A 27,584-nucleotide genomic window follows, 5' to 3' on the forward strand; every position below is an offset into this window, starting at 1 on the left:
AGAACCACACTTGCTAACAGAACCACTCTTAACAGGACCGTGCTGCTAGGAGAACCACTCTGCTAACAGAACCACACTTGCTAACAGAACCACTCTTAACAGGACCGTGCTGCTCGGAGAACCACTCTGCTAACAGAACCACTTTGCTAACAGATCCACTCTGCTAACAGAACCACTCTGCTAACAGAACCACTTTGCTAACAGAACCACTCTGCTAACAGAACCACTTTGCTAACATAACCACTCTGCTAACAGAACCACTCTGCTAACAGAACCACTCTGCTAACAGAACCACTTTGCTAACAGAACCACTCTGCTAACAGAACCACTCTGCTAACAGAACCACTCTGCTAACAGAACCACTTTGCTAACAGAACCACTTTGCTAACAGAACCACTCTGCTAACAGAACCACTCTAACAGGACTATGCTGCTGACAGTTGTATCTTGTTGTCTGTATGTATGTCTATATGTTGTCTGTCTAAAACAGGTCGGTGCTCCGGGCAGTTTTCTTTCTTGAGAAGTAAAAATTTGTTAAAACAAACAAATAATTGTTTGTTTTTGCTCTCCTCGCAGTGACTGAGATGCTCGTGAACATTTTGAGCATTTGTTCCAACGACGAGCTGACGACCGACGAAGAGCTGGACGGTGAGTTCCCGCTGCGGTTTCCTTCAGCTCCACTAGATGGAGACCTGCTTCCACTCACCTTTCCTTCCAAAGTAAAAGCTTCAAAATCCTCTAAATGCCCTAAGGTTCCAAGTGCAGGAGTCTTTTTTTTTAGAATATTAGAGTTTGACGATGTTTATGCTTCTTAGCGTCGTGTGCCAGCGACAGGATTGATTATTTCAGGTTAAAGTTTATCTACAATAAAGTTTTCCTTTGAATACACAGGAAATGATCTCACCAGTCCTTCCTCACCTCCTCCTCCTCACAGTTTGACTTTTTCACACAGGGGTGGGGCGTTAGGATGTTACAACACGAGTCTAATTAAAAAAAAAAAAAAAAAAAAGTCTTTACCTTTAAGCACTGAACATTTCTTCACTAAAAAATAGATAAGAAACGGTAAAAAATAAAACAAATGGCGGCACAAGTTAATATTAGGTTTCAATTGGCGCTTTATTTTTTCTGCATTGCTCCATTTGTTCAAAACAAAGTTCTTGTTAAAAGAAAGCAACTTTTCAAACAGCAGATTGCAGATACTCGTTTCAAACACACACCCTGAAAAGAGTCCAAGCTGTTCAGTTTTTCAAATTAAAAGTCGCCCTCTAACATCTCTTCACGTCTCATCAACTCATTATCTCAGTGGCAGATTTATTTTTTATTCTTTCTTGTCTGGTCTTGTGTTTTTTTCATGAGTAGGTGTGGGCCGGTGTGACCTGTGTATAAATACTGCGGTTTTAGTGTTTATTTATATAATCCGATGTGCTCAATCGTAGAAGAACTAAACAAAAATATAAAGTAAACATAATTTTAGCTTCTTTGCTGTCGTTTTGCTTTTTGCAGAGTAACGTTGAGGCTGCGGCTGATGTTAGCACGGGAATTAGCCCAAGTATCAAAGGTCATGCTCAATAATCCAGGTAGAAAATCCAGCTATGTTCAGTCAGGTCATCTGGACGGTTTCTTTTTTTGTTATTGAGACGTTTCATCCTTCATCCAAAGGACTTCATCAGTCCGAGGAGCCACAACAAACTCAGTCCCACAAGCAGCACACTCACATAGTGGACCAACCAGTTTGCTGGTGATAAGGTGGTTTCTGGGGCCCGCCCACTCCCCCGTCGACTCCTCTGAGGCAGCCAGAGCCAAAGTGGTTCAAAACATCAAAGTTCACGCTCAATAATCCAGGTAGAAAATCCAACAGAGTTCAGTCAGGTCATCTGGACGGTTTCTTTTTTTGTTGAGACGTTTCAAACACACCCTAAAAAGAGTCCAAGCTGTTCAGTTTTTCAAATTAAAAGTTGTCCTCTAACATCTCTTCATGTCTCATCAACTCACTTTCTCAGTTTGTTGTGGCGCCTCGGACTCATGGACGAAACGTCTCAACAAAAAAATAAAGTGTCCTGATGATCTGACTGAACTTTGTTGGATTAGCCGAAGTGTTAGCCTTGTTAGCTAGCCTGCATCAGGCTGTTTCTCCGGCCAACACAGTAACCCTTTTAGCTCGTGGGCGACACTCTGACCTTCTGTGCTGTTGCACCTGTTAACATTTTCAATCGATGGGCTGTTTGTTTGTTGTTTTCTTAATAAAAGAAAACGCTTGGGGGGGATTCCCTTCTTGAACATTGTCAGGGCGAGACACAAAGCCACGAACAACGCGTGTCAAAACCGATTACGCTGATCCACACGTCGACTCAGTTCCGCCGCCCCTGAAAACATAGTTTTGTGTATGCTCTCTTTAATTAGACGTTGGGGTTTCCATAGCAACTCTCTTTTTCCTTGTTTTTTTTTTTTTTTAGTTTTCCAAGTGTCTTCTGGACTCTTGACTAGTTTTGCAGACTTTGTCGGTTTTAGCCGTTCTTATATCAAAACGTTCGGCTCATTCAGCTGAAGAAGGCCGTGACTTTTGGTTTATTTCACTCTGATGCACTTCTTTACCTTTTATTTAAAATATTTTCTTCAAAGAAATTCATTCAATTCCTTTAAGAAACATTCCTGCATAGCTACCACTCTGCTTTTAGCTTCAAATAGGGCTGGGCGATATGAACCAAAATTAATATCTCGATATTTTAAGATAAATGGTGATATGCGATATATATATAAAAAAAAATTCCCCATAAAGTAATAAAAATATATTTCTGAGTCAAAGCTTTGTCTCAGTTGTCACACAAGCACATTTATTAACTGTACAAAATAAATGTCTAAAAAATAAACTATATACATAAATTAAATTGTTAATTTTTTAGACCTTTATTTACATATATTAAATAATAATCCTCTTCAGCTGCGCCGCCTTCGTGACGTTAGTAAGCATGTGTGAACTGCAGCTGCAGGTCCAACAGACTTCAGCCTCCTTCCCTGAAACAAACCACGGTATAAAACTCTAGTCGTGCTGGGCCTTACGAGAGGAACAGAGAGAGGTGGCTCAACATTAATAAAGCAGCAGCTTATCATATCGCTAAAGACACGGTTCTTAGCGGCAGAAGCATTAGCCGTCTTGTTCCACAGTTGAGACTGGGACCATGTCTTTAGCGATATGATAAGCTGCTGATTTATTAATGTCGCACCACCTCGCACTGTTCCTCTTATAAGGCACAGCTAAAAAAAAAGTTTTCTACCATGGTTTGTTTCAGGGAAGGAGGCTGAAGTCAGTCGGAGCTGCAGCTTTTAACTTAACTTATAGCACTGTTTTAAATGGTGAAAATTATTCTTAGTGCCGAGGGACTTGTTTTCAGCGTTGTCTACAGAAATAATTTTTCTGCTTATAGAATTTATTTACTTTATAGAATATCAATTTCACATGAATTTTATTTTATTTTTTTAACGCTCTTTTGTTTAGCTGAAGTTCAAAATCTTGTTAACATAAAGAAACAACAGTCGGAACAGAAAACGTGGCGATCCGTTGCTGAGATTTTCTTTTGTGGTCGGAAAGATCAAAAACGAGGCGACTAGCTTAAAGCTGCTGCGCTGTTGCAACACGCTTCACGTCTGGCGTTTTTCCACCGGCGCCGCGCGGCGTTCACGCTGTTCCTGCCGTAAAGCTAACGGACGGTTTACGCAGCGGCAGGTGAGGAGCACCGATAAAGCTCAGCCCAGTTTCCTTAATTCAAAGGAGTTTAAGCGGGAGTGACAGGAGAACAAAGCGGTTCTGACTCGGTGACTTTTACGCTCCGGGGTTTACCGTAAACCGGCCCACGGCCAGTCATGACTTGTTTTCTGTTTTAAAAACATTTTTCTCTGTTGACCTTTGAATTGTTTCTCTTTCTCCCTCCTCACACCCCTGCCCTCATCATCTCTGGTAATCTTTAATTTTTTTAATTTTTGCTCTGCTCTTTATCTGCTTCTGCTGCCATGGTTACCAGTTACATGGATCTGCAGCCTCACTGCGTTTCCTCTCCGTCTCGTGCTGTAATATTCTCACTCATCTTGGTTTCATTCATCTAATTTTCCTTTTTTTATGTTTTCCAGAGTTTTGTGCTCAAGTCGCCGCTTCCCTTTGCTCTTGTTGTGCTTTCACGCCTTTTTTTATTTTCTCTTCGGCCTCCTTTCATCCACGTCATCTCTCATCCCACAGCCGTCCACTGATCTCTCTGTCCTTTCTCTTTGTCTTCTCTCCTGGGGGGTGTCTCATGAGAAGGACAGCTAATATACCCCCCCAAAAAAGGTACAAACACTGGCTGTACGGGTGTGTGCAGCGACAGCAAGACCTCTGCTTGCCTTCTGCCTTTTTAAAATCTGTCCAACTAACATCACTGGTAAAGTTCAAAAGTTTACATACACTCATGAGCGTTACTTTTCTTTTTCATATTTTCAAGAACAAGAATTGGGCTCACAAGTTTTAATTTCTTGTAGATTTTGTCTTGTACGGGTCAAAATTTCACATACAGGCTCAAATATATACATACAGCCCCCTTGATATTTGGTTAGACATTCCTAAAGGTTCTTGAATGTCCTTTAACTCGACAAGGCCAGAGCCTTTTAACTTTTTGTTGGTGATCCTGATCGAGCTGGTAGTTTCTGATTTCCAGCACCAAACGGACCTGTTTGGCAGCGCTCATTGGAGAAGAGCGCAAAAGTTCAAGGAACATGTGGAGATACAAAAAGGGGGTTTCCCCAAAATGGAGTCGTTTCTAAAGAATCTTGGATATCAAATATGTCGGTTTAAACAATTATTTGTAGGTCCAAGTTATTCAGACGTGTCACCAAGTCTTGAAGAAGACCAGAACTGTCTCCTTCGGATGAGAGTGGCAGATCAGGATGTTCAGGAACAACCCAGTAACCAGAGGCTCAAACCTGGAACTGCTGGAACACCAGGGCAACTGTTCAGTGTCTCAACCTGAGAATACCATACCAGCTGTCAGGCATGGTGAAGGGAGCATCATGCTGTGGTTCAAGTGGATGTGATTATGCAGAAGGACTACCTCCAAATTATTTACCTTCAGCTCAAATCAACAGTTAGATGGTTGAAACTTTGACCCAATTGTGTCTAACGGGACAGGTGTCCCAAAGGCACATCGTAATTGGTTCTGATTGGATAACAATAAGCGTTTCTTTCTCTTCTTTCGGCTGCTCCCTTCTTCTTGAGTCGCCACAGCGAACCAACTCGCACAAAGACTCGGCGATTCTTTTTACACCGGATGCTCTTCCTGACACAACCACAGACCATGAGCTACCACAGCCCTCTGTGTGGAGCAGAGAGCTGCCATCTAGGGCGTCTGGGGGAGCAGATGGTGGGGGTTAAGAGCCTTGCTCAAGGGCCCAGAGTGGGGCAAATGAGGGTGGAGGCATGTGTGGGCGCTTCACCTTTACCAACAAAATTTTGTGGTCGGTCCAGGGAGTTGAACTGGTGACCTTCCAATCACAGGCCCACCTTCTCTAACCTCTGCACCACCACTCCCCCCAGGCTAACAATAAGCTTCTGAGCTTCACAAAGTCTCGACTTCAGCCCAATGAAATTAAGATTATAATCCATGTCTGGTTCAAGAAACCAACCAGTTGAATTGAACTCCACCAATTCTGCCAAGACGACTGGTCAAATATCTGCCAGAAGCTTCTTGATGGGTACACGAAAGCAGCGGATGAGGGGAAGCTGAGGGACATTTAACCCCCAATTATTAGGGGTCTTTGTTTACGTCTGTATTTGGGCGTGCTAATTTTGAACATGTATGGATTTGAGGAAAAACAAGGGAGGTGGGTGAATGGTGGTGCAGAGGTTAGAGAACGTGGACCAGTGGTTGGAGGGTCACCAGTTCAGCTCCCCGGACCAACGACATCGAATTGTGGGTGGGAGAAGTGGAACACCCGTACCTGCCTCCACCCTCGTTTGCTCCACTCTGGGCTCTTGAGCAAGGCCCTTAACCCCCACCATCTGCTCCCCTGGGCACCGTAGATGGCAGCTCTCTGCTCCACACAGAGGGCTGTGGTAGCTCGTGGTCCGTGGTTGTGTCAGGAAGAACATCCGGCATAAAAACAATCACAAATTATACAACAAATTCAAACTTGTGCGCCCAGTCCCAGTTTTCAAATAATCATTAAATGCTTAATATTTCTGACAATCCTGACTGTAATGAGTGGATGTAAACCTCTTACCACAACTGTGCCTTTATAACGCTGAGTCTTTGTGTTGGCAATGATCAAACTAGACGATGCGTCGGTAACGTCAAGGTTATTTTCTCCTACTTGAAGCGTCTCATGAGACAATTCTTAAAAGTTACAGCTGAGGGAGACTCCTGTTGAGAAAATATTAAGAAAATACAGTTTGTTTTAAGCTTTTCATCTCACATTTACATCATTTCCATTATTCATCCTTCAAACCAGAGGATTGAAACGAGTGTTTTGAGGGCAATAAAATAAAAAGTTTAGTGTTCCAGTGTAGGAAACTAGAACGCTGCACAGGAAACATCAGAGCATGTGTTTGTCAGACATGATGAACAGACATGTTTGCTCCAGGATCAGACTACTGATGATCCACACTAACACGGTTTAATTTCTGGAAAGGATCGGATGCAAACATTAGACAGACGTAACAGATGGTTAGCATGGATGCACCGAATGCTGAGAAACTCTCAGATGTTGTGATGTGTTTTTACTTCAAACCTTTTCAATAAATTAAATAACCACATATTGTTTGTTTTTAGAATTGTTTTGCACTTGTTGGTGAAACTAATAGTCCAACAAACTGCTCCCACTCAGCCCAGTCACAAAGTCTGAATGACGTAGGAAGACATTTTGTTATTAATACAAGCTCAGACGGCGAACTGTTTATTTGTCCATTATGGATGGGTTTGGGTTGTGTGACAGTGCTCTTGACCTCTGACCCCTCTAGGTGCCACAGCTTCGGCCCGTAAAGAAGTCATCCGCAACAAGATCCGTGCCATTGGAAAGATGGCCAGGGTGTTCTCAGTGCTCAGGTATGAAAGCATGACTTAAAAACTATTGTACAAAATGCTCAACAAAACAAATGTTCCTGCAAAAACGTAACATTTTAACAATAACTGGTTGGGTTTGATATTAAACTTTTATTTTGTGGTGTTTGTATCATCGAGGTTATTGTATATTATAATATTAACCCTTTTCTTGTGGGAGTGGATCATTGTTTTAGCCACTTTCGTTTTTCGGTTTTTGAGAACGTCCGACCTTCTGATTTCAGTTTTTGAACATTTTCAATTTTTCTGGAATGTTTTTTTTCATTTATTTTTTTTATCATCATAAACTTTATGGGTGAGTTGATAATTGTTACATGTGTTCATAATGTATTTGAAATTCAAATCATTTATATTTACTCCTAAAGCACCAAGTTCCAGAGCTTTCTTTGTCAGTGCAAAGAAATTAATTATTTAAGGACTGATCCTGCTGGTTATTGACCAGTGGTGTACAGTCAGTCTTCTGGGGTCGGGTCATGGGGGAAGCAGCTTGAGCAGTGGGGGTCCAGACATCTCTTTCCACAGCCACCTCTTCCAGCTCCTCTGAGGACTCCAAGGTGTTCCCAGTTCCGCTGACATGGTCTCTCCAGTGTGTTCTGGATCTTCTACAGGGTCTCCTCTCAGTTGGACATGCCCAGAAAACCTCTCTAGGGAGGCGCCCAGGGATCATCCTGACCAGATGCCTGAACCACCTCAACTGGCTCCTCTCGATGTGGAGGAGCAGCGGCCCTACTTCGAATCTTTGTTGAATAACAGAACTTCTCACCCCATCTCTAAGGGAGAGTCCAGCTACCCTGCAGAGAAAACTCATTTTGACCGCCTGGATCCACAGTCTTTTTCTTTTGGTCACCACCCAAAGTTCGTGGCCATAGGTGAGGGTTAGAATGTAGACTGATCGGTAAACGGAGAGCTTCACCTTGCAGATCACCTCCCTCTTCACAACGGACCGGCACAAAGTCTATGAACAAAACCCAGCAATGCTTAAACTCCTCCAGTTAAGCAGCACCTCACTCCCAACCCAGAGAGGATAGTCCACCCTTTACCGACTGAGGACCGTGACCTCAGATTTGGAGACGCTGATCTTCGTCCCAGCTGCTTCAAACTCAGCTGTGAACTGCTCCAGTGAGAGCTGAAGATCACGGTACGATGACGCCAGCAGGACCACATCATCTGCAAAGAGCAGAGATGGAATCCTGAGGCCACCAAACCGGACTCCCTCTGATCCCTGACTGCACTGAGAAATTCTGTCCAAAAAAGTTATAAACAGAATCTGTGACAATGGGCAGCCCTGGCAGAGTCCAGTCCCACCCTGAAGGGGTCCGACTTACAACCGGCAATGTGAACTAAACTCTCACACTGCTTGTATATGAACCGAACAGCTTGTAACAAATAGCCCCAGTCTCGTACTCACGGAGCACCTCCCACAGTGTGCCCCGAGGAACACAGTCAAATGCGTTCTCCAAGTCCACAAAACACACGTAGAGTGGATGGGCAAACTCCCAGGACCCCTCGAGGACCCTAGTGAGGATAAAGAGCTGATCCAGTGTTCCACGGCCAGGACGGAACCCACAATGGAGACCAAAGTTACCCCTTTTAAAAAAAGAATTATTTCTCCTTAACTTTTTTTTTTAATTGTCCTGTGAACCCTTAAAAAAGCCTTTTTTTTCCTGCATACCTCTTAATTCGAAGGATCAGCTGGTCTCTCAACAAAATCGATCAACTTCTCCCGACAGGAGTCAGGGTAAGGAGGACCCTCTGACCTCGAAGGAAACAAATTGGATTCATGATGACGACTAGAATCTACTGTTTGGGTTGGTGAAATCTGGTTGTCTACAAATTTGTGTGGAGGTGTTGAAGGTTGACAGTGCTCGGACTGAATGTGGAGCTGTGACAGGGAATTGGAGCAGCTGTTATCAGGACTGTGTTCTCCCTGGCAGCACTCATGAATGGTGGAATAATCTGGAGAAGCTGTGAGCTCGACTTTTGGAGTAAAGGATCAATTCGGCTGTTTTGGATTTCCATCAGAGAATATGTACAGCAAGACTTTAAAGGCAGAAACAACAATTACGAGTTCTGCCTGACCCAAACTGTGGCCTTGATGCCGGACTTATCTCAACTCCTCCTGGAATGTTTTGAAAACAACAAAGATGCTTTGATTGTTTCCTCACCCCTCCCTTTCCCAAGGCCGTGGACATGTCACAGAACCTCAACTGAGCTGAAGATGAACGTCACCTCTTATCTGGACAATGGCTGAGGGGGGGCTCTGGACTATGCTACGACTTTCCCTTAAAAATTCAATGTTTTCACCGCCTATATGTTCATGTATAACATCTGTTTATGTTGCTTTGCTGTGGTAGGTTTTTTTGATGCCTCAAATTGTGCCCTGTCTAGGACACGGTGTGAGAGATCTTTTTTTTTATACCGTCTCTCCTCGTGTTTTCTTTTCTTATCTAAGCAAAATATTATTTTGAATAAGAATAAGAAGGCCGCGCTAATTATTTATAGCCGCAGCTTCGTGCACTCCGCCCATCTTCGGACAACTACGTACATATTCACGTTGTATCTCGGTGCAATGCCAATAAAGTTTATTCTGATTAATTTTGCAAACCTTTAAACTTAGTGCAGCAGTTCCATATCTCCCCCACCCACACACACACACACGTGGTGTTCCCCAAGGATCTATTCTCGGTCCCACTTTATTTTCACATATTAAAACACATTTTTACTTATTGGCTTGTAATGCTGGACAGCACGGTGACGCAGTTGGTAGAGCTGCCGCCTCTCAGCGAGAAGGTTGCCTCGGTTCAAGTCCCGGCCCAGGACTTTTCTAAGTGGAGTTTGCCTGTTCTCTCTGTGCATGCATGGGTTTTCTTCAGGTACTCCGGTTTTCTGCCATAGACCAAAAACACGCATGTTAGACTGATTGGTAACTCTAAATTGTCCCTAGGTGTGAGTGAGAGAGTGAATGGTTGTTTGTCTCGCTTGTCTCTATGTGTCCCTGTGATGGACTGGAGACCTGTACAGGGTGTCCCCCGCCTCTCATTTGATTTTTTTTTTTTAAGTTTATAAAAGCTTTTTCTGTGGTGGAGATTTTTACTGCATTACAGCAGCAAATGTTTCTGTTGAAAAAATTAATGCAGGTGTTTTTTATTCTTCTGGAAACCTCCGCTGCAGAGAGGAAGGGAAATCAACAAAGACCGTGTCTTCCTGCCGTAAATCTGTCCGAGCTTTAAACCATGAATTCATGAGCCTTTTACATTCAACCCTTCTAGAGCTACAAAAACAAGACAACAGTAAAAAATGTCTTTAATGCAACTGCACAGAAACTGAGTTTAAATTTGGTCAATGTAAGAGTCTGTGTTTTTGTGCTTTAGTTCCTTTCAGGCTTGTTGTTTTGTTTTTAATCAGATCGTCTGAAGTTTGTCTTTGCTCGTTCCAGAGAGGAGAGCGAGAGCGTGCTGACGCTGAAGGGTCTGACCCCGACAGGCATGCTGCCGAGCGGAGTGCTGTCCGGTGGCAAAGAGAAGCTGCAGAACGGTAAGAGTGACACAAAGAGTCCCACGTCCCCCCCACCCCACCCCCACCCTCGTCCCCTGGTCCCCAACGTGTCCAAACACAGAAGAACCTCAAACACAGTTTTAGCTGGATTGTCCTGTTTATTTGAACACTACAAACCAAAACCAGCTGCTCTATGTGGCTTTTTTTTTTTTTACCTAAATGAAGTTCTGAAACAAGTTACAGTTCCAGTCCCCTCTTCCCCCGACCATGTTCAAACTCGTTTAGCAGATTTTCTTGAGTCTTTTTGTCCTCTTGGGTGTGTCCTCACTTAACGTCCTGTTTCTGTTTCCTGAAATCCTCTGCTTTTGATCTCAAATGTCACCTGTGTCTTTTTCTTTCTCTTTTCTCCCTAGAAACTGCAGGTATAATCGATTGTTGTGCAAGTATGCTCCTGTGTTTTCTGTTGACTGTTCAGATTTAGAGAGGAGTTTAAGATCAGGATATTCTTCACTCTTCCCACTAGATTTTTTATTTTATTTTAGGCTGCACTGGTGTGTCCTCACAGCGCCTCACAACAGTGTTCGTACCTCTTGAACCACGTATTCTACCAGGATTTTATGTGTTCCCGGAAAAAACACACAATTGAGACGGGGAAGAAAAATAATCATGTGGTTTTCTAAAATTTTCAGCGAAATCAAAACCAGAAAAGTGCAACGCTAACTCAAAATTACCTCAAATCCAGTGCGACTAATTTTGCCTTCAGACATCGTGATCAGGCTGCGCTCACACGGCAGGTTTTAGTGCTCAGACCAGATATTTTATTTTTCTGCGTGGTCGTTCACATTACAACTCTCATCAGTCCACGGCCCTGAAGTGACCCGCAGAAGATGTGACGCAGCATGCTGTGTTTACAGAAGTATACATAGGTGCTACATGTTAGCATATGTAGCACGTGACGTTGTCCAATCGGAACTTAGTAAATTATTTTCTGACGGGCTTGTTTCGTTCAGTGATTCCATTTGGTCTAGCCTCTTCGTGGCTGCTCGGTTGCAGAGTTCACATCTGGAACAGGAGCGACGCACTGAAGGTAGGAACAAACTCGAGTATCGATCCCATCACGTTAGCAGCCGTTTGACTAGCATTGGTTCATGTTGCTGTAGACTGTCCTCCAGGACATGGCAAATGAAAAGAACAAAGATGAAGCAACTGGACTTTTGTTCTGCAGCTGAAGATGTAGAGCTCCAAGCTGTAAACTGTATGAGCTTGGTATCAAATACTACTACTAGTACTACGAGTATCCAATACTTAGATTGATCCGCTCACCCCCGCCTCACTGATGTAAAGGTCTGATGAAACTGCAACATGACCGTTCAGGCTGCGCTCTCTTTGAACAACATCAGACACGTATCTGATTTAGTACCACTGGTGAAACAGTCATGGTGGCGCAGATGTTGGAGAAGGTGGGCGTCTCTGATCGGAAGGTCGCAGGTTCAACTCCCCGGACTAACAACATCAAAATGTGGGTGGGAAAGGTGAAGCGCCCACTCCTGCCTCCACTCTAATTTGCCCCACTCTGGGCCCTTGACTGTACTTGCGTTAGCAGGGCGCTCCTCTCTTCCATGATTTTTGTTGATGGGGAGGGGGGGCACTTTTGTCTTGCACACTGTTTGTACCAAAAGTTTCCGAGGAGGCGGGGCTTGGGAGACGTCTCAGTGTGAGGGAATCGGAGCGCTCAGTTCTGTTGACAGGACGCCTCACTTGTATAATGGTAGGTGAAACCCTGATTCTGGGGAAAAAGTTGAACTAGTCACATTCAAACTGTCATAAAAAATCAGATTCGGGCGCTTTCACCTGAAGTGTGACCGTAGCCTTACGAATTAGTCCACCTGTGAGTCATTTATTCTCAGTCCAAAGCTGTTCTGTGAAGGCCTGCAAGGTTCGTTGCAGAGCCAGCATCATGAAGACCAAGGAACACTGCAGAAAGGTGAGGGGTAAAGTTGAGAAATTTTAAAAACCACACGTCATTTTCCTTCTGCCTCACAGTCACGCACTCCTTTGTGTTGGTCCGGCGCATCAAATCCCAAACACTTTGAAGTTTGTGGTTGTAACGTGACAAAATGTGGACGAGTCCAAGAGGTGCGAATACTTTGTCGAAGCTCTGTGGAAGAATATAAATGTCCAGACAACAATAAATGCGCTGCTGTGGACTGCCAGCAGCAGAGTCATCAGCTCAGTCTCTGACAGCAGGTAGATTTGTTTACTTCTGTTTTGACACCACCTCATGCCGTTCATCGTTACCTGCTCAGGTGATGTAGCAGAAACACCTGCAGGACGTGGTCGTGATCGGCTGCTTCCTTTGGGGGGAAGATGGGACTGAGCTTCTAATAAGTGAAAGATGACGTAAAGCAGCGTTTTGTAGTTTCCTGCAGCTTTAGAGGTTTTTAAATCCTCACCCTCGTATCTAGAGAGGCAACTCTGATTTCTCACAGAATGGGTCCTGGGGGGGTTATTGTATTCAAAATTGGTTTCTGCAGCTTTCGAACCCTTTTTTGTTGGAAGCAGCTGACACTAAAGAGAGCTCCATTAAAGGTAGAGTGATGGTGAGAGATTCCTGCTGCCAGGACAGGAATCGTTGAAGCGAACACCGGCGTGTTTCTTCTGTGACGTCGACGTCATCTACCGCACCGTCACAACACGCTCGCTGTCCTCGTGCTTCTGTTGTGGTCGCCTCTCATCCTCGTGGGCATTTTGTTCTGTGCTCTTCTGTACTGTAAAGGGATCTTTTGAAGGGCTGTCACGTGTAAAGGTGATGAACAATTAATATCTTACCTGTTGTACATAGCTCATCAATCTGGACTGAATAAAACAGAAGTGAACAAAGAGGAAAATGGATCGTTGCCGTCTTGAAACAACTCCAAGCTAAAGATTTTTATAGAAGTTTCATTTGCAGTTTTCCAGACTCGTGTTATTTGTGAGCACTTCCTGTGCAGTCTGAGGCACTTCCTGCAGGAAGATCGTAACAGTGCGGCCGCAAAATCAAGTTACAGTAGTCCCTCCTTTATTGTGTGGGATTCGTACCCTGAAGCCTCGCGATAAGTGAAAAACCACGAAATATGAATACGTTAATCCAAGTTCAAGTACATTAAACTTTATATTAAGGTTTTATAAACTCTTCTCACACTCTTGGAATGTTCTAAACTCTTAAACTTGAGTCATTTTAAGAACAAATGTTACTAAATTTTACTTACTAGCTCTGCAGAACAGCAGTAGCTCTGGTTCAGGTCCAACTCTGTTCTATTCAGTTTGTTTCTGCAGCGATGAAGTCCACAATCAGTCCTCTAAACTCTTAAACCTACTAATTTTACACTTACATTTTACTTGTATGTAAATTAGCTACAAAGTATTACTTACCAGGCTCTGCAGCACAGGAACGGCTCGGTTCCTGTCCGACCCGATAGATGAAAAAAGTCCCGGTGCTGCATGACTGAAGCCCACCGCTCCATCCAGCTTGATGTGCACGTGCTGCTGCCCAGGATTTAATCCACCACCTCTGGCCCAGTCTGGACCAGCACTGCGCGGCCAGAACCTGACTGAGCCCTGCAGCCGTCTGTCGTCTGCAGCTCCCAGGATCCGGGTCACACTGATTCTGGATCAGCTGCAGTTCAGCTGCTCAGCAGTGAAGATACAACTTGAAGGACGAGTTCGGCTTCAGAATTATTTGAGACTTTCCTGAAGTCCCGTGAGCAACAGAACTTACAGAACTTCTGACTTTGCTGCAAAACATTCCTTCCATTTGCAGCAAGCAGCGGTTGAAAGAGCAGTGTTGACTTCCGGGAAGTGATGGCTTCTGGGTAATGTAGTTCTTTAGACCGGCAAAACAGTGACGGCTTAATGAAAGAAAACTACAAAATGGTGGTGCTTTTTTTTATTTTTTGAAAATATTATGTACATGTACAGTACTTTAAAAAAAACCCACAAAAAACGAATCACGAAGTAGCGAGGGACTACTGTATTTCAAACTGACGGCGATTTAAAGGTATAGACATTTTTGAAACTGGAGTTGTTTTAAGACGACAACAATCCACTTGTTGGGACGAGTCGTCCATCCACAGCAGGTAAGATATTGTTTACACCATTTGCACAAACCCTGCCTGTAAAAGATCCTAACTGTCCCTTTTAGCCGCCTGCTTCACCCCAGCCTCCGTGTGGAGCTACTTTTCCTAGTTGTATGTAAATTTATGACCCTCAGGATGACTGTCGAGCATCGGTAAGTAGCTGACAGGTGTTCTCTCCCTCGAATCAACCAAAGACGGCACTTTTGATACGTCTCTATCAAAAGACGCCTCTAACGGGCTCTCTGAGCTTTTTACTTCATCGCAGCAGTAACTGTACTCCGTGTGTCCACAGTATTTTACGTTAACATAATAAAAGCACCAAAGTCACGTCTTTGTCTTGAGTTTCTTCATCTGCGCTGTCATTTCCACAACAAAGTGTTTTTATTTTAGCTTTGTGTCATGCTTGCTCCAAATATTCATCCATAATATATTTGATTTTATTTTAGCACCTCCTCTAAGAACCTGCAGTCCTCTCCGTGAGGTTTGCTGCTTCAAAAAATGGGTCACCTATCCTTTCTTTTTCTCCTTCCCCCTCCTGTTTTCTTTGCTAACATCCTTGTTCTTTTGTTCTGAAATGTGGAGATGACGTTAACCTCTGTTGTCGGTTCTGGCTGTCTCTGCTGCTCGTTTGTTCCTGGGACAAAACAAACTCCTCTTGCTCACTTCTCTCATTCGTTTTGCAACCCCCCTCTTCTTCTCTTCAGCTACTATTGAAGCTATTGAGGCTGACGAAGGTAAATGGGTCTGGCCGCCCTCTTCTGTTGCTTTTCACGGCAATAGACAGGGGGGGGCTTTTGGTGGGCTTTCCATCCATCTTCTCGCTGGTGCTTGAATAGAGTGTGTTTGGGCTAACAAAATGTGGCGTAGTAACAACAGAGTAAACAGACGTAAGTTAGAAAACCTTGTGGTGGCACGTTTTAAAGGGGAGCACGTTTCATAGCACAGAGTTCACGATCACGGAGTGTCGCTGTGACTCTGGAGCGAGGGCAGAGCAAACCTGAAGAGCTTTACAGAAACGTCACTGCACGAACATTTGCTTTGTGGTGACCGTTGCTCCACAACAGGGCTATTCAACTGGTGGCCCGGGGGCCAAATCAGGCCCACAGGTGAGCTCATATTTAATAAAAACTGGATTTTAAATTGGAAAACAAACGTACTTGATGAGAATAACTGCTGGACGGCCGGCCCCTGAGCTCTTGGCTTTCACTAACTGTGGTCCCTTGAGCAATTTAGTTGAATAACCCTGATCTACAAGGACTGAAGTTGTTTGATTTACATTTCAAGAGAACAGCTAAATGAGGATTATGGAGATTAATGATAAAAGCTGTCAGGATAGATGCAGCACCTGAAGAGGTGCACAATCACACTCGCACAGTGTGGGAGGTGTAAATATACGAGTGTCTTCAGGTCCTCTGGCTGCTGCAGAGAACCTTCCCCAGAAACCAGAGGAGCTGGCAGGAGAGCATCCTGGATCCTTAAAGCACCACTAAAACCCACTTTTATTTTACTCTGTGCTCGTTTGACTGGACTTTTTTTTTTTCTGTAATAAACTCGTCAGAGCTCCGCAGAAATCTAAAGTTTGAAAAACTTCACAAGAAAATTTAGAAAATATATTTTTTCTGGGACTTATGATGGTTCAGTTTTTTTTATGGAGCTGTTCTAGCTAGTTCCTTAAAAAGATCCCCGTTTGGAGAATTTTGAGTTTAATTCTGACCAAACTGACGAGCTAAAGGCTAGTCAGAGCGTCGCCAAAACCAAAATGTCACAGTGGTTCATGGCGATGCTTTTAAATAAATCTTCGCACCGCTGTCAGATTTATATTTTACAACTGTTTATGTTTAAATGTGTTGTTATTCACAAGCCCAAATAACTGTAAAAGCAGCTAGCTGCAGCGCTTCCCGTAAGAATACATGATTTATTTTGCCGGAATTAAAAAAAAAAGTGCCAACTTGCTAACACAAAGAAAATGTTAAAGTAATGAAATGAAGCTTAATAGTGGAAAAAATACATTAAAACATTAAAATATAAGAAAAATTGCTAACCGCTAATCTAACAAACTGATTAGCAATTAATTATTGAGCAGTCATTATTTTTTAAGCTCATAACTGGATTTAAAACAAACAAAACATTCAGAACATTTTGCGTGGCAAAAATATGATCGGTAACACAAGCTAGCTGACAAGTAGCGAGAACAAGTTTATTAAAAGTAAAGATTAGCGTTAGTTGACGGTAGGTTTGTCTTTTAGATTATTATTGTCAAATTAAACAACTGTTTAGCTAAGAAGATTTTGCTAAACAGCTGAAATGGTTAGCTGAAGCTATCTTATCACAGTGTTCGTTATTCACACAAAATTGTTTTGTTATTTACAAGTAGCAAGCAGTTAGCTGTAGCACTTCCGGTGCAGCCGTGGGCGCTTCCTGTAAAATTATTCTAATATTTCTGCCATAATAACTTTGTGAGATGAAACTGCAAACTAGTGCAGGTTAAGAAAAAGTTAATCTACCGGAGCTAAACGGTGATAAAACTCTTCACATTAGGATGTGAAAGGCAGGCTAGCTGCTAAGCTAGGCTAACCAACTGGTGATTTTTACCATGCTAATATGAGTAGCAGTAGTTTGCATCAGTCTAAAGATATTTAAAACCTTTTTGAGCCCATAGGTGTAATGCAATAAAAGTATATACAGTAAGCTAACACTAATAAGCTAGCAAAGTAATTATTAGCTTGTGTTGATAAAAGTAGATTAGTCTTTTTGATTAGTGGCGAATTAACGGAAAATTTGAAACTGACTTTTAGCTAACGAGTCTTTGCTAAACAGTTGTCCATAATGGATTATCACAGTTTTTATTTTTTAACATTTAAGTCTATGGTATTTTGTTAGTAGGTAGCTGTAGCACTTTTTATTTAGCCTGTGGCACTTCCTGTACGAATGTCATCATATTTCTACCAGGGCTGTAAATATTTATTTATTTATTTAAAAAAAAAAAAAAAAAAAACTTCATATGAGCCACTGTGAAATTTGTGAAAGAGGACTAGCCTTTAGCGTGTGAATCGGGTCAGAAATAATCTCTATATCCTCAAACCAAAGTTCACCAAAGAGTTGTCTTCAACAGGTAAGATATTAATTTTTCATAGCGATTGCACAGAACCCCACTTTAAAATGTACCCCAACTATACACTGGTAAAGATTCTCAGTCATCCAGAACATGGTAAATCCAAAAAAAAAGGTTACAAACAAAACAACTAGACAAATAAAGTCCAGTTTTGTTTTTAACCTTTTTTTTTTTTGGATATCCCTACTATAACTTTAAGTTGTTAAAAGTGCCACAAAATAATAGAAATCTTAATGATAGCAGCAGAAATGTTGCACCTACAAGCACTACTCCATTGTTAGTTGTTTAAAAGGTTAATAATGATAAAATAATAATAACAATAATGATGCAAAGTAAAAGTATTTTCGTCGTTGCACTGCCCTCACACAGTTCACTGAAGTCTTGCTATGAAATCTTCTGTTTTCTCCCCTTTGAAACAGCTGAAGCAGTTGTGCGTTGTTGTTGTTGCTCTTATGTTTATTTACAAATTACCGGAGAGCACGAATCCAACGCTCCTTGGGAGTTATCCAAATTGGATTCTCCTTCTAACCAAAATAATAATAATAATTTTATCTTTCTTTTGGCGCAAGAACAACCTCAACTGCAAGCTAAATAGTAGTATGGCAGCTGCTATTTACGTTGAAAATGTCCGGTACTTCCTCTTACACCCCACAGAGGACAGTCCACTGTAGTGTCCTCTCTGCGTCTCTCTCTTCATGTCAGTCCTCTGTGGCGCTGCTGTGTCGTGTTCTTTTCTGTGAGCTGCTAATAACCTGTGTCTGACCTGTGCCATGCAGCAACACAACTACACTACCCATCATGCCCTTCTCTCCTCTCGCCTTCTCTAAAATGACACCCCTTCGGCTCTCGTCTCAGTAAAGGGTCATGTTGTTTTCACCACATCCCCACTATTAAGAGCCTTTAACAACCCATAGTATTTATGATTTATTGAATAAAGTAACTAAATTTGATCTCAAATGAACTTCAGTCAAGCTGAATGTTTGAATTATTCATTTTATTTCTAATTCCCATATTCAGTTCAGTTGATCCTGGTTGTTTTTATTTAATTTAAAGGCTTTAGTGACTTCCATCCCTCATGCTTTAGAGTAAATCCTAATTGCTGCATGCTCTAAGCAGACTGAACAAGTGGTTAGCACCATGAAGTATCTGTAGTGTTTCTGTCCGTGAACTCAGTCTCATCGTGGTTCTATCTTGTGGAAGTGAATGTCTCCGTGAGCTCCACTCTTCTTTTATATCGTCCTTCCCTCCCTTTTTTTTTTTTTTTTTTCATTGTTTTCTCCTATATTTTTTTGTTCAAGCTGTGATGTGATGGGGCAGTCTGGATGTTTGGGGTCCTCAGGTGTTCTTGAACAAGCCATTTTTTTTTCACATTTATAAAATACAAACAACGTTGAGGATATTTTAAATGGCAGTACCGGATGTCCTCTACTATAAATGTCTTTTTCACATTGACTCTATAAAGCATGGATTCATGTTAAAGTGAAAACCTGTTGACCCTGATGCCAGCAGCCCCTTTTATAGATTTAGGATATTTAATCCCTTTGTCTGTCCCGCTGTATTTTTTAAACGCTGACAAATGGGTTTAATGTGTCATCTTTTTATAGAAAATGAGCAACTTAAAATGATCCAGTTTCTAAAATGTACGTTGTTACTAATTGTTGGAGAGTTTGTGTTAGCCGTTCAGTTAAGAAAAAAACAACTCATTGTCACAAAAAAATTAAAAACACTTAAACACTCAGATGGAGTGGTGGAAAATAAATCCAACCACATGTTGCTCATAAAATATTCAGATCAAATGGATACCATGGCACTACACACTGACTACTGGTCCACTGTCAGAAGGGTATGAAACCACCAAGGTCAGAAGATCAGCTTGAAGAAAACAGAGTTGATGACTCTGAACATCTCAAACCCCACACTGGTGAAGGACTGGAGAAGATAACCCCATAACTAAGCAGTTTACCTACTTGAGCAGTACTGTTCAATATGATGGAGAAGCAGGCAGTAACGTAATGAATTGTCTAAGTAAAGCAAGAAATGCCTTCAGAATGTTAAGCAATGTTTGGAGGTCCCATAAGTACAGCACAAAGACCGAGTTGAAGCTTTACCAGAGCTGTGTACCTTGTTTCATTGATCAGTGTTGGTGGATGACTGCTGGGGATCTTTACAAGTTCTCTGTTTTTCACACAAGGAGCCTGTGGAGTAAACTGAGTCTTCTGGACCGACACTGTCTCAAATGAACACTTGCTTGCTCATTGTCAAGACAGCATGTATACCGTTATGGTGGATTGGGCATGTGCTTAGGAACAGATCCTGGTAACATTACCCATACAACCTTACATTGGACATCAGAACGCTAGTACTAAAGAGGGAGACCGAAAAACACCTGGCGATGAAAGGTAGAGGTAGAGATGAAACCCTAAACCACACCTCAGGTACTATGCAGAAGTTGGCCCAGAACAGACAGGAGTGGAGGATCTTCGTTGCTATCCTTCATGTCAGTGGGCAGTAAGTAAACTCTGCTCCTAGTCTGAGTTGACAAATTCCACTGGAGTCCACATTTGTTTGATTGGGCTGTCCATGAGAGGACCAACGCAAACAATTTGGCCCGATGTGGATAGGTGTTGCCTTGTTGGAAGATTATACAAGGGTGCTTTCTCTGAAGGGAGAATGTTGCCCATAGCTGACAGCATCCCCTGAGTCACTGCCAGAGGTGATTTAAACTCTTTACCTATGGTTTCCCACACCATGATGCCAGGAGTAACACAGGGGTGTCTCAAGAACATTGACAGGATTAGTCCTTTCCCCTCAGCACCTTCATATGTGCACACAATGATTGTCCACTGTAATGCAGAATTGAGATTCGTGGTCTAAAGTGATTTGATTCCACTTATCATCGATCCATGCCTCCTGGTTATAGCAAAGGTCCAAGCATAGCCATCCCTGCACTAAGGCTGATGGCCAGTCAAGACGTGTGTGTTGTAAAAGGTCCAGTACCTGTGTCCAGACAGAAGGTGTAGCTGGCATGGGGCTCTGTAATGCTTGATGCACGATACAGTGATTCTCCATCAGTGGTCTCTGTTGGTTGACCTGAACCTTCTTCACGTGTGGTGTTGGCCTTGCTTACTCCCCGGTTCTGACACTGGGCCACTGGTTCACATGCTGGACACTTGGCACAATACAAGGTTATCAAACTCTTGTCAAGTGCTATTAATGCCTCAAGTGTACAAGACTTCCTCTAGTGACCTTCACTTACTGTTCTGACCACTACTTGTGTTTTCTGATGCTCAGTCTAGTCATGCCAGATGCATACAATCCCTGGTCAGCACGTGTACCAAACTACATCCAAATATGACCTCCTGTATCCATTCCTTCTGGGTGTTTAAGTTTGTTAGTCAGTGAGTAGTTTGTTCATATATTGTGATATTTACCCTTTCATTTAAACATGAGATGGTTGAGGCTGCATTCCCCTAGCATTTAAATTTGAGAGTTGGCAGTAATAAATGTTCAAAACAAAAAGTTATCAGCAGTAGTTTCTGAGCCAAATCCTCCCATGCAGTCTTTATGCTTTCATTTTCTTAGTGAAACAAGATTTGTTCTCACTATTCCACGAGTGAAGATCAAACCAAACAGCAGCTAAATTTGGTTACGTGTTGGTTCCTCCTCTTCTAAACCCACCTTTGATTTATTCTTTTCCATCTTTTTTGTTGTTGTTGTTACATCTCAACAGCCATCAAAGGCTTCTCACCTCAACACAAGATCACTAGCTTTGAGGAAGCCAAGGGTTTGGACCGCATCAACGAGAGGATGCCGCCACGGCGAGACGCTTTGCCCTTGGACTCCAGCCTCAACTCGTTCAACAAGGCGCTGTCGTCGGAGACCAACGGCACGGACGCTAAGGGGAGCACCAGCAGCGGCGGCAGCAACATCCAGTGAAGGCCGGCGGCCGCAGGCGCCACCTCGGCCGACGGGGCTGCCTGGCCCCCCCAGCCTCATCACAGCACGCCACTTTGCTGAAAAGGGGCAGGGGGTGAAAGAAAGGGGGAGGGCTAGAGTGTGGATTGGGGAGGCAACTATTGAAACTGGGTGGACATGTCACTTGCTAGTCTTTGGAATTGCCTTCATTATTTTAGTTTCTAGTCAAATCTGCGACGTTATTGCCAGGTCACATTTCTGCAGTCACGCATTAAAGGCGCCTGACTGTGAACCACATCACACTTCGAAAGAAACAGGAAAGAAAGACCGACTTTAGAGTTAAAGGATTATTTTTTTTCCTCAAAAGACCCTCGCTCACTTACACCGAAATGGAAAGTCGTATAACTTCTTACTAACATGTACGTTTACAAAAACACAGCACTAAAAGGACAGAACATGAGATAATGTTTTTAAGGGTGTACAAACTAAATAAGGACTATTTATTGATAACTTTTGTTTTTGCTACTCTTATGAAATAGCTCTGAAATTAATTAGGCAGTCTTAAAAGGAATGTTGCAATGTTGTCGAAATGCCAAATAACGGAACGTTTTATGGTTTTGTACATATTCTGCTTACCTCAGGTTCTTTTGGTGTGTGCTTTGACCTGATTTTTTTCTGTATAATGGTTAAATAACTGTAATGAATACCTATTTTCTTGAGTTTCATAACTGGAATTTACACTTACCTATCTATCATTTGCAAATATGTTTATTTTACGTCTCCTTTTGGAAGGGAATGGGGGGGTAGATTTTATTGTGGCTTGCTGGAACTGAGTGTTAATTTTTCTCTTTTTAAGTATTGCGAACAAAGTAAAAATAGAGATCTTATATTGTGTAAAAAAAAAAAGAAGAATATATTAAAGTGTCTGCCTATGCATGTTTTATAAAAATCAAAGACATTAGAAAATCTGAATACCTTTGGCTGTGAAGGCCTGTTTTGAGATATATTGCGCTTTAGTGAACATATACTGGAAACGTATACTTGCATACTGTCAATTAACACCATGATGCTCTATGCCTTCAACTCCTTTTGTAATTGAAGCATTTAATTATTTAAGATGGATGAGAAATCTTATTTTTAACCTGCGCTTGTAAGTGCACACAGTCCAGTTAAGCATGTTTGACAATTCTTGTGAGGTGTGTGATTACATGTGGAACTCCAAAATGCATGATTAGCTGTTTGTGTCATATACCAGGTGAATCAGTTTTCGTTTTGTAAATGTGCCACAGAAAGTGTAATTTGATTCCTATTATACCATTATTTGGAACTCTGCTTTGTATATCAGTTACAGGTTTGATACTGCTCAATACTTTAAGATGAAACTAAAAAATATACTTAGGTCTTTTTTAAGGACTGCTTTAAGTGCCCGAGTAATTCACTACACGACATGAAGCCTTGCTTTTGTAATTTAACTTCAGAACTGTTGGCAGATGAGGCATGCACTTGCAACTATGAGAAGTATTTTATATAACTGTTCAATAAAAATGTGCATGAATTTCAACTTGAAACGAACCTGCTTGTCGTGTGTTCGTGTGACCCCAGCTGATTTGCAGTCGCCCCCGTTTGCAGAAAGGCGTCCGAAATAAAAATACACAAGTTTTTCTTCTCGTGAATGATCACAGGAAGCACGCGTTCAAACGGGTATAAATTAAAAACGCAAGGAAGGTAAAGGCATGAACAATAGAGATCATAGAGTCGGAATGTCCCATTTGCACCTGGAAAAATGCCTGAAAACAAAGAGCTAATTATTCATCGTGTCAGTCATATGAAGTTTAAACCAACTTCAATGGCAGTCTCAAGCTACATGTTTTTCTTGCTTTCCAAGAGTCTTTTAAAAAAACGTTCAGTGGAGTTTTTGTTTTCAGTCCCAGTAACTGACCATTTTTGATAGTCATGCCACCCTGAACTCTAAATAAAAATGGGAAGAATAAAATTTTATCCTAAGCTAGTAACCAGCTAAAGGTACTAGCTAGCAAGTAGTTGTCTTAGGAAAGGATCAAAGTGGATCTCTTGTTAGTAACTAGCTAAAGTACTAGCTATCTAGTAACTTACTAGCTAGTAGTTAACATGGAAAATAATCAAATCATACCTGCCAACATTTGCTGATGGCAATGAGGCACCTACTGGTACGTGTATTTGTGAGCGCCAGCAATGTAAAGCAGTGTTGGGGGGGCGGGGGGGTGTTCGGGGGCATGCGCCCTTGGAAACTCAAAACGATGCTTTTTCCAGTCTTGAAGAGCAGCTGATGAAATTCCTAGAATTAAACATCCATCCATTATCATTACCTGCTTCTTCCTTTTTGGGTCACTGGTGCCCATATCCAGCAATCATGTGTGAGAGGCGGGGGACAGCCTGGACATGTCTCCAGTCCATCAAAGGGACACATAGAGACAAACAAGACTAACATTTGCTCACACCTAGAGACAATTCAGAGTTACCAATCAGCCTAACATGCATGATTTTGGTCTGTGGGAGGAAACCGGAGTACCCGGAGAAAACCCACGCATGCACAGAGAGAACAGGCAAACTCCACCCAGAATTGCCCCCCCCCCAATCTGGCGACCATCTAACTCAGAGGCGGCAGCTCTACCAACTGCACCACCGTGCTGCCCTTCAGACAAAAAAGCATAAAATCAATATATTTATTGAAAAGTGGAACAATAAACACTAACTGGCCTTTAAGCTGAAATTGATTTTTATCCGGTTTTTTTTTTGTTTGTTTTTTTTACTCGCTGAGCTCCATGATTTTGTCTTGACTGCATCATACTGTACTTTTTTAATCACAAAATGTCTTTTGCACTGTTTACCCCTCTATAGTAACAAAGCAGGCTACCCTGAGAAATCTACTAGGTACTGTAGGTAACGGAACAACTACACATACAAATAGAAAAAACAAGCTGTCCTAGAAATATGTCTACAAATCTTTGAGCCCACCATTAGTCCATAATGGCCACACCAACTAAAGATTAGATTACTCACTTTTCCTGGAACATTTTGACATTCAAAACACCCCCAGCACAAGCACCAACACTCAAGCAATACCCCTATCAATATTCAATACAGTATAACAAGCAGAGATTTTCAATCCTAATAAATTATGGTTGATGGCTGAACAACAAAATGTTTATCTTTTATTCTGCGCGTTTCACCGATGGCACTTTTTTACAAGCTCGGTTTGCATTACCGTAACTTTGCGATAGTTTGTGCTATCAAAAAATTGCCAGCAGTTTCTGAAAGCAAAGAAGTTGCACTTTACAGCCAACATAGACTACTATAGTAATTTCATCAAGCCCACAAAACAGCCCCTCTGCATCCCTCCACCCACACATACACGGCATTAAAGCTCAGCTAGCGCTTGTCAAATGCTGGACATTGAGCTGTTGCATGTGTCCTTATGTGGGATGTGGGACAGGAGGGACAAAATCCAGCACTGTCCCACCCAAATCTGGACAGTTGGCAGGTACAGGATGTCAAATTGGATCCTTAGCTAGTAACTACTGTGCTAGTAATGAGCTAGCTAGTAGTTGACTTAGGAAAGAATTACTGTTAAATGGATATTTAGCTAGTTGAAGTACTACCTAGCTAGTAACATAGCTAATAAGTAACTTGGAAAATAATCAAATTGTATCCATAGCTAATAACTTACTAGCTGGTATTTAATTTAGAAAATAATCAAATTTGATTCTTCGCTAGTAACTAGCTATAGTTCTATTTAGCTAGCAAGCAACTTGTAGGTGACTTGGAAAAAATATCAAATTACATCCTTTGCTAGTAGCGAGCTACAGTAATAGCTAACTTGCTAGCTTGTAACTTTATTAGCAGCCTTTCATAAAGACAATTTGTTTCCATTTTTTTTGCTAACACCATAAAAATACTGAAAATATGATAGTTTCACTCAGAAAATTGTGTTTTAGCGCCAACAAGATGACTACCAAAGGGATTTTAGCTGAAAGAATGCATCCCTTAGGTCTTGTTAAAAAAAATTATTGTCTCCCAAAGAAGTGACATATATCTAGATATTGGTAATTTTATTAATTAACTTATTTATTTTTTACACCCAAGCTTTAGTCCACTTTCCTCATTTTTCTTGAGCAGGCATTGCAGATTTTGGTGTGATCATCGGATACAAAGTCCTGACAGAAAATGGGTGGAAAATCAGAATAAATCCAGTCAAAAACTTTAAAAGACTTTCAAATAGCCTAAAATACTTTTACTACACCCTCATTAAAAGACTAGAAAAAGTCTGGCTCTATATGTTTAGTGATTTTTTTCTTCTTGTCTTCAGTTCCTCTTGATCGAACAAATAGGCGTCTTCTGGCGACTGTCTCGATGCTTGTTGGTGATTCCTCAACAAAGGTGTTTCCTCTTTAGCAACCTTGGGGACTTTGATTAAACTTGAAAAAATGAAGCCAAGATTACACAATCATACCATTGTGCATGATGAGCGACAAATATCCGCTCCTCTGCACAAAGATTAAAGTACACGTTAGCTTGAATTACAAAACATGAGTCAAACTTGTCACTATTTAAAATTTTAAAACAATTTAATTGGATTCTTTTTGATTTCACAGCTTTAGCTAAGAGGCTCTGGCCTTGGTCACTTTGAATCTATTCAAACACAATGCTCGAATCAAAGGAAGTAAATGCCGACATCCTGTTTTTTTTTGTGATTTATTCATTTGTTTTTTACAAAACTGAGGTTTTTCTAGTTCCAGTGGGGAAAACCAGTTGAATTTGTTTATTGTGAAGTTGACAATGAAGTGAAAAATTAAGGCTGTCAGCATTTATTGGAATTTCTCCTTGGCCTAATGTTTACAGCTTTAAATTAATTACAATTTCACACATTGTTCAGTAAAATGTAAAACAAAAAAAATTGAGCTTATGTCCTGGAAAAGATCACGGTCAGCTTTTTTTAACATCTCCTATCGTGAATAAACATTCAAAACAACTGCATCACAGCACATGATGATAAAAGAGCTTTAATAGTTTATTCAATTACATTTTATTAAGTTGTTTATCAATCTTGAGATAGAGAAGCTTGTTTCTTAGTGATGACAGCACTTATTGGATCTTACAACTACCAGTACAATACTCAAGAATGAACGGGGCGAAACAAAAGAACTACAAATTTTTACATCATGATCTTGCAATCACACACAAAAAAAAACGGTTTTCCAAAATAACGTCATTTCAAGAATTAAGTGTTTTTTCTATTCTGGCCTTATCATCTCAAGATAACAGAATACAGTAGTCTCTCGATACTTGAACTTTCTTGGACTCACACTTTCACGGGTTTTCAATGTAAGATTGTACACTACACACGATGGGCGATGGGGTAAAACAGACCCCCCCATCCCCTCCTTTCTCTTTCTGAGGCTGTCTGTCACAGCAGAACAGAGACACACAACAGACGGGTACAAAACCTGTTGTGTGTCTCTGCTCTGCTGTGGCAGACAGCCTCAGAAAGAGAAAGGAGGGGACGGGGGGGTCTGTTTCCCCATCGCTACTGTTCACTCTGGAAGCTGATACCTGAGTGAGCGACATGGGTTGTTTATTTAAAGTAATCAAGCGCGACCCGAACCGAGCCTTTGGTCCAGCCCCTTGGTGATCACTGAGTGGGCCAGGCCACCAGGAAATGTCCTGGTGCTCCCGATGGCCATTCCTCCCCTGGGATTGGCTCAGTTACTGTAGCATCAGTCTGTCTGCTCTTGTTAAGAGCATTGCAAGAGTGTGGGAAGGGTTTATAAAGCCTTAAAATATATAAATACAAAAATATATATATTGTCCCTACTTTGCGTATTTTCACCTA

The 27,584-nt window shown here is 41.8% G+C and overlaps 1 protein-coding gene across 2 annotated transcripts in view; it reads left to right on the forward strand.

Moving 5' to 3' along the window:
* LOC119409642 (serine/threonine-protein phosphatase 2B catalytic subunit alpha isoform) overlaps positions 1-23,273 on the forward strand; it is a 129,274-nt gene extending 106,001 nt beyond the window's left edge. The window contains exons 10-15 of one of the 2 annotated variants that reach the window (XM_037676546.1): positions 576-647; positions 4,291-4,317; positions 6,979-7,063; positions 10,515-10,612; positions 15,393-15,422; positions 21,531-23,273. In XM_037676546.1, the coding sequence (XP_037532474.1) occupies positions 576-647; positions 4,291-4,317; positions 6,979-7,063; positions 10,515-10,612; positions 15,393-15,422; positions 21,531-21,736 (518 nt within the window). In that variant the 3' untranslated portion in view covers positions 21,737-23,273. The remainder of the gene's footprint in view (positions 1-575; positions 648-4,290; positions 4,318-6,978; positions 7,064-10,514; positions 10,613-15,392; positions 15,423-21,530) is intronic. The other variant, XM_037676554.1, reaches the window with a different exon arrangement.
* The last annotated feature ends 4,311 nt before the right edge of the window (positions 23,274-27,584 follow it).

This window comes from Nematolebias whitei, chromosome 1 (genome assembly GCF_014905685.2).
Source record: "Nematolebias whitei isolate Nwh7 chromosome 1, NemWhi1, whole genome shotgun sequence".
Classification (NCBI taxonomy): domain Eukaryota; kingdom Metazoa; phylum Chordata; class Actinopteri; order Cyprinodontiformes; family Rivulidae; genus Nematolebias; species Nematolebias whitei.